Source organism: Elephantulus edwardii, unplaced genomic scaffold (genome assembly GCF_000299155.1).
Source record: "Elephantulus edwardii isolate Elephantulus edwardi_28Jun2011 unplaced genomic scaffold, EleEdw1.0 scaffold00070, whole genome shotgun sequence".
In the NCBI taxonomy this organism is placed as follows: Eukaryota; Metazoa; Chordata; class Mammalia; order Macroscelidea; family Macroscelididae; genus Elephantulus; species Elephantulus edwardii.
Genome location: NW_006399820.1, coordinates 13,658,984 through 13,665,911, shown reverse-complemented (window position 1 = coordinate 13,665,911; position 6,928 = coordinate 13,658,984). Strand labels below are relative to the sequence as shown.

Sequence of the window (6,928 nt, the reverse complement as noted above, 5' to 3'; positions counted from 1 at the left end):
AAGGTCCCGGGCACTATATAGTAAACTAGACAGTAGAACAGAAGCATCAAATGCCTTATTAGGCCAGTTAGCAGGGATATCCCTTGAAGCCATGACCTTAAATTTCCAAACCAAGGAAGTACAGCTTCAGCTTTTTTTTTTTAATAATTGTAAATATATCCTGTAACTTTTACCAGATCAGTTTTGTTTACAGGTGTTTAGCCAGTTGACATCCTTTATAATAATCAACTGTGCAACACTACCCTTACTTAATATGATTGTTTTTTAAAAGTCACCATTAAGCACGCCCATATTCCACACCCTCCCAATCCAGGTAAAAACTAATAAACTTTGATCTCTATACATTTTCTTGACTTTCTCTATAAGTGTTATTGTTATATACCTCTAGTTGGAACCATCTCATGGTTGACCTGCCAGTGGGTTTTTAGAGGCAGTTTAATTCCATGGAAGGAGCTTACCCATCTTTTCTTTGCCTATTTTTTAAGCAGCTGTTGGATTCAAACCACGTGCCTTAGGGTTGAGACACAGCTCCTTACCATTGAGCCACTAGAGTACCAATTTTGTGTGAGTGAGACCAAAGAATATTTGTCCATTGTTGAATGAACTCTGAAATTTTATTAAATTCCACCAATAGCTCTAGAAATTTTCTCTGTGTACTTACAGTGAACTTACTGCTCTAATGAGAGTTTTTAAATATATGTCATCCATGACTAGAGATAATTATAGTTTTCCAATCTTGATAGCTTTTATTTCTTTTTATTGTCTTAATGACTCTCAGTACAACTTCTGATATGATATTGAAGAGAAGTGGTGAGAGTGGCATCTTGCTGCTTTTTTTTTATTTCAGGAAGGAATCTCTGTCTTTCTCCATTAAGTGTAATGTGATTGTTGACTTTTCATAGACGCCCTGGGTCCTATTGAGTGATTTCCTTTTTCCTTTTTTTCTAATCTTTAGATTTTTCATCAAGACAAGATGTTGGTGTTTCTCATTTTTAAAAAATTTCCAACATGCATGCTGCTATTGAGTCAAACTCTTTAACTGTTTATGATATGCCAGGGCTGGTTCTAAATGCTTTTAAAAAGGTGAATCCTCACCAACCTTACAATGTACTTTTTTACTATACTCATTTTATATACAAGAATGATGAGGCTCAAAAAGTGTGTTATAAGTCACTTGAATTTGGTGGCTGCATACTAGGGCAGTCTAACTGTAGAACACACATACTTACCTCCTAAGCTTCATAAAGATATACCTCCGATCATTGTGAATCCAGTTCCAGACCATTGCAGTACAGTGACTATCACAATAAATTCATTGGAAAAAACCAAAACAAGGAGTGCTGCACCTTTCTACTAATTCCAAAACAAATTTTACTGCTTTACCAGGTTTGAAACCTATTGTAATAGCTTAACAGAGCACACAGAACCATAGTCATGATTGCAAGTTTATTAAGGAAATTAACAGGATACAATTTCAGTTGGCAGTAGGATACAGTTTCTCAGGACAGTTTCTGAAACATTTCATAGGATCTTCAGCCTTTAGCCTCATAGCTTTAGGCCAATGTTACAAAGATTTTAGCCTAGCTAATTATGGCATCTTTCCAACCCCACCACATTCCTCCAGCAAACTTGGGCAAAGACTCGTATATCTGGTTCCATGGTAGCAATACCCTGTCTCATGTCAGGTCTCAGTCCTCTGCTGCATCTGCTGCTGCTCCTGTCGGTCTGGCTAGTGCAAGAATCTCTGGACCCGAAGGGCACACCTGACGTGCCTACTTCATCTTTGCTTGTGCTGAGAGTCTCAAATTCTGCTGCTGAATCTATTCTGATTTAGGGGTGAGACTAGCGAGTCCCCTTGTGGGTAGACTAACACATTGTATTCACATATTCCCACCTATCCACATGGCAAAGTTAAAGTCAATGTCTAGGAAAGCCATTTTGAACAAGAAACCCTTATCACCACAGTCATACAAACATTGTTTGTTTTCCCAACACGTATGAAAAGTGAATGTTTATACCATATTGTCATCAGTTAAGCGTGCAGTAGAGTAATGAAGTTGGCGTTGTGAGAATTACCAAAAATGTTACATAGTGATGTACAGCGTTGGAGGGAAATGGTACCTGCAGACTTGCTCAAAGCAGAATTATCATGAACATTTGAATTTTTTTTTAAGTCTTTAGAAAAAAATAAGACAAGGTATTCCTGTAGTAGCCAGAGTGTTGGAAGTATTTTAAAAAAAATAAAACATTGGATCTGTTTCCACTCAAGGCAACTCTATGTGTGTCAGAATAGAACGACATTCCTGTGGTTTTTTTCAATGACTGACTTTCCTTCAAGGCAAGCCTGGGGGTGTTCAGACTGCCCACTTTTTAACAGCTGAACACACTGATCATTTGTTCCACTTAGGGACTCCATTGAAATTGTTCACAAGCTCTCTCTGCTGTCCAGTTGGAACCAACTCATTGCTGATCCTCCAGTGGGTTTCCAGAGGCTGTAAATTGCACATAAGGAGAAATTACACACCTTTCTTCCACAGAACTGCTGGTAGTTTTGAACCATCAGAGAGGCAGAACGGTTGAGTTAACATTGTCACTCCCTGCAGACCATGCCACCAGATGCTAATATGTAATAGTTTTCTTTTGATTCTGCAGATTTTCTACAATGGCAGCCTTGAGGGGAAGGACAAAGAAAAAGGCATCTTTTGACCAGTCTGATAGCCTGCCTTTGAGGAGCTCCGGGAGGCAGGTATTACTTGTTCATTCCTACACTGGTTTTAGGCACCCAGAGTTACTAGGATTGCGGTTAAAAAGTTAAGGAGGCTCCAGATTCTTTGGAACTTACAACCCTTAGAAATTCACTTTACAAAGTCACAAGACAGTGTGGTAAAGTTAACAGCATTATAGGAAAGAAGGTAGCATATCTGGCATAAAACTCACACACTCCTGTCAGGTTGGTTTACCTGGCTGAAGTTGCTTGGGAGGAGATTGCCAGTCTTTCTCCCATAGAGCTGCTAGTGGCTTTATACCACCAGAGAGGGACCTTCGGGTTAGCAGAGCAGCTCCTATGGAGTATGCCACCAAAGCTCCCTTACGTGGCACAGGGCCCTGCAAGTATAAAAGTATGGCATGAAGTCAGCATGTGGTATTGAGAACACTGTTAGCCAGTATTACTGCTCCTATGATGGGAGGTCAGTCCATAAGATGCATGGCATTCAGTGGGATTTGGAAGACATTTCTTCTTTAATAAAGAAGAATTTGGATACTATATTTCTGTTTGTAGAAATTTTTAGAGTTCTTCCTCGCCCACCACAATTCTGAGAGGGTAAAACAGTTCTGTGTAAAGAAAGAAACTCTGCAGCAATGAATGAATGGAAATCCAGAATCTCTGTAAATGTTCATTAAAATCATTAAAAAAAAATAAAGCTTAAAAAAAAAAAGTTAGTGGCATGGTCACCTCTTGGTTCAAGCCCAGCTGAGAAATGGCATCTTCATTCAAGGTATCTGATGAAGCTTTTACTCCAAAGTCTGCATGCAGACCGTTAGTTGTTCTTGTTAATAAAGGGTTTTGGAACACACACACAAAAAAGAAAGAAACTCTTAATTTGAAAGTAAAATTTGTTGATTTTGATACATAGAGCAAGCGGTTTTCCTAGGAAAGGTGCACACCAGTTTTAGTTCTCTACTAAAATACCTATCATTAGAATGCTGATTGTATTTCTTCTTCAAAAAACTTAGTAAATTACTGGCAGAGTGCTGCCTCAGAAAATTGCTGTGTGAGCCCTTAACCTTTGTTGAGGTGTTACTCAAATTCACATTTAGAACTCCTCCTAACCTCCAAGTGATTTCAGTAGTGTATCTTCAACATCTTCACCAGACCAGTTCTGGTACAGTCTTAACTGCAGCTGGATCTTCCCTAGGCAAAAAAGAAAGCAACAGAGGCCACTGATGAGGAGGAAGATGGTGGCTCTGAGAAGAAGTACAGGAAATGTGAGAAGGCTGGCTGCACCTCCATATACCCAGTGTGCTTTGCAAGTGCTTCTGAAAGGTCTGTAGGTGTCTTGGCTTCCTATAACTGCCTGAGAGCATTCTCATCCTCAGAGACATATCTTCTAATGATACCTGTTACTTTAATGATATATGTTACTTTACATATCTGGTGATAAAGATATTCCTAAAACATTCTCTTCATACTTTAATCTCTGTTTTACCTACCCTAATGAGAGAGACCACACGCAAATCTCCACACAGACTTTGCTCGCTGGCCAGCACGATGTACTCAATCTCACTGTAGCTGTACTTCCCAAGTCTGGTGACTGAGTAGGAAGAACCGATACATTCCTCTCAGGGACCCACCTATGTTTGGGTAAAAAGAGCAAGGGCCATGCTTCACAAACCTTTCCAAAAGGGGACTGCCCCTGACGACAGCATGAACAACACAAAACCAATTCCCGGGAGGTCAGACATGGCCCTGATGCTCCCATATATCCTTCTGCTCATCTCAGCACCAGTTTTACTGCTTTACTGGTTCCAAAATCTGATGCAGTAACTCACAAAACACACACAGCTCCATGTCGGGAAAGTCTAAATATTGTAATCCAGATTAGTAGCATTCAGTCAGGACAGCATCCTGTGTTCTCAGCCTTGAGCCTCATGGCTTTAGGCCACTGTTAACAAGGTTCTCAGTTCTGACAGTATTCTCCCTCCCGCCTCCCAAATTCTCCCACAGACTTGGGCAAAAGCTCTTAGCTTAGTTCTGGTTCTGTCCATTGGGCAAGGTCTGCACAGACTCTTGTCAGGTCTCTGTTTCTTCACTGTGGCTGCTGTGGCTATTGCTTTGGTCCTGAAGGACAAGATACCTTCTCCTGAGATCCACTCAGTTTAGTGGTTAAACTAGCCAGTCTCCTTGTGGATTGTAGACACTAGCTAATCCTGGCGTGAATAGGATAACATGCCCTATTCACATATTCCCACCCATCCAAATGGGAAAGGCTCTTGACTGTTGGATTCTAAAGAGAGATACAACAAAATGACCTTCCAGAAGGGACTTGGTAACTATTTTTGTTTTAAAGTGGGAAGTATACGTTCATTACTAAAGTTACATACTTTTTGTTCTTTTCAGATGTGCCAAAAATGGCTATACCTCCAGATGGTATCATCTCTCCTGTGGCGAGCATTTCTGTAACGAATGCTTTGACTATTACTACAGAAGGTTTGTTTGCCAATTGAGGTGCTTTGTGTATATGTATATGTGTGTGTGTGTGTTGAGGGGTGGTCAGTGGTAGCAGTAAGGTAATGGATAAGATAGTCAAGACTGAACTCCAGGCTTTATTGAATTCACAGAATGTTTCAGGCATTCCTATAATGAGTATGGCAGGATCCCTTTGATGCTGTGATTTGCAAGTGTGTGCTTATGCATGTGCATACTTAAGGCTCTTGAAAAATGCCTCTTAGGAGACAGATATTCATGCATGACTCTTCTGTGATGACTTAGGAGGCTGGATGTAAAGATTTGGAGGAAGGATGTCCGTGACTAAAATTTGCACTAGACAGAAAGCCAGAGGTTGCTGTTTTCGACCCTTAAACTGATAGAAGTGCATCCTTGTGTACATTGTTTCTATGGGTGTGAGGATAACATAGTCTTCTTCCTCACAGTATGACTGAGTTCCTGAATTATGCAGTTAATGTGCTCAGTTCCTATCCAAAAAGTTAGAAGTTCAAGTCCATTCAAAAGTGATCTGCTGAAAGAGCACACTGTTGCAAACCTTGCGGAGGGTACACGTGGGGTTTTTCCCAACTCTTTTTTTCAAAGTTGACAACACAGCATTGTTTGTTTCTCTTCCATTCATAAAATGGATATTCCATGACAGCTTGCATTTGAATGGGAAGAGAATGTGGCCAATCTGATAGAAAATAAACCTTGGACATAGATCTATTGCATCATGAAGTTTATCTGAATTTTGTACATTGTGGTAATATTTCTGTGTACTGGTATTTCAGGAAATGAATAAATCTTTTCCAGTTGTCTTCACCCAATTATTACTGGCTTTATAATACATGGCTAGTTAATTGGTGACCTAAGCACCAGCCTTCTGTTTGGAAAATCTGATTAACTTAGAACTTGTATTTACTTTTATTGTTTTTCAGCCATAAAGATGGATATGACAAATACACTACATGGAAAAAAGTATGGACGAGCAATGGCAAAACTGAACCTAGTCCCAAAGCGTTCATGGCAGACCAGCAGCTCCCCTACTGGGTAAGAGTGACAATGCTCTGTTGGTTCTGTAAAGGATTTGTGGGAATCAAAGCAGGTGGAATGGATGAGAAGGATTGTCGAAAATCTCTTTTATATTACATTTCTTGTTCTTTCTAGAATTGCTGAGCTAAATTATGGGTTTTTAAAATTTTTTTATGGAAAACTTAGATACTTTAGCATATTATGAAGAAGACATTAAAGATATGCTACTATTGGTGGTAATCATTGATAACATGTCTTTTTTTTCCTGCTCATGTTTTTACTGTGTATAATAAACAAAATTTCATGTTTTAAATACAGATCTTAAATGGATTTAGAATCATGCTTTGGGTATAATTTTTTGGTACCTTTTTTTTAAAATATGTAAGTTTTTTTACATGTTGTATATAAATTTATGCGTGGGTGTGTTGGTGGACATTTGGTATGTTTCTGCCCTTTGGTTATTGTGAATAGTACTGGTATAAAGATTTGTGCACTAGCATTTGAATACCTGTTTTCATTCTTTTGGTTTAGTCTAGAAGTAAAATTGGAGGTTATATTGACACTCTGTATTTAACCTTTTGAAGATCTGACTTCAATAGTGCTATGTAAAAGAAACACTGGATGAAATATGTTTACGGCATTGAAGTCTATGGGGGAGAGAATAGTCTAAAAGTATTATATTTTAGGGCA

At 39.1% G+C, this 6,928-nt stretch overlaps 1 protein-coding gene across 1 annotated transcript in view; it reads left to right on the top strand.

Moving 5' to 3' along the window:
• The first annotated feature begins 2,662 nt into the window (after positions 1-2,662).
• KDM1B (lysine (K)-specific demethylase 1B) overlaps positions 2,663-6,928 on the top strand; it is a 60,301-nt gene continuing 56,035 nt past the window's right edge. The window contains exons 1-4 of the mRNA XM_006888689.1: positions 2,663-2,746; positions 3,918-4,045; positions 5,120-5,209; positions 6,145-6,256. Of these exons, the coding sequence (XP_006888751.1) occupies positions 2,663-2,746; positions 3,918-4,045; positions 5,120-5,209; positions 6,145-6,256 (414 nt within the window). The remainder of the gene's footprint in view (positions 2,747-3,917; positions 4,046-5,119; positions 5,210-6,144; positions 6,257-6,928) is intronic.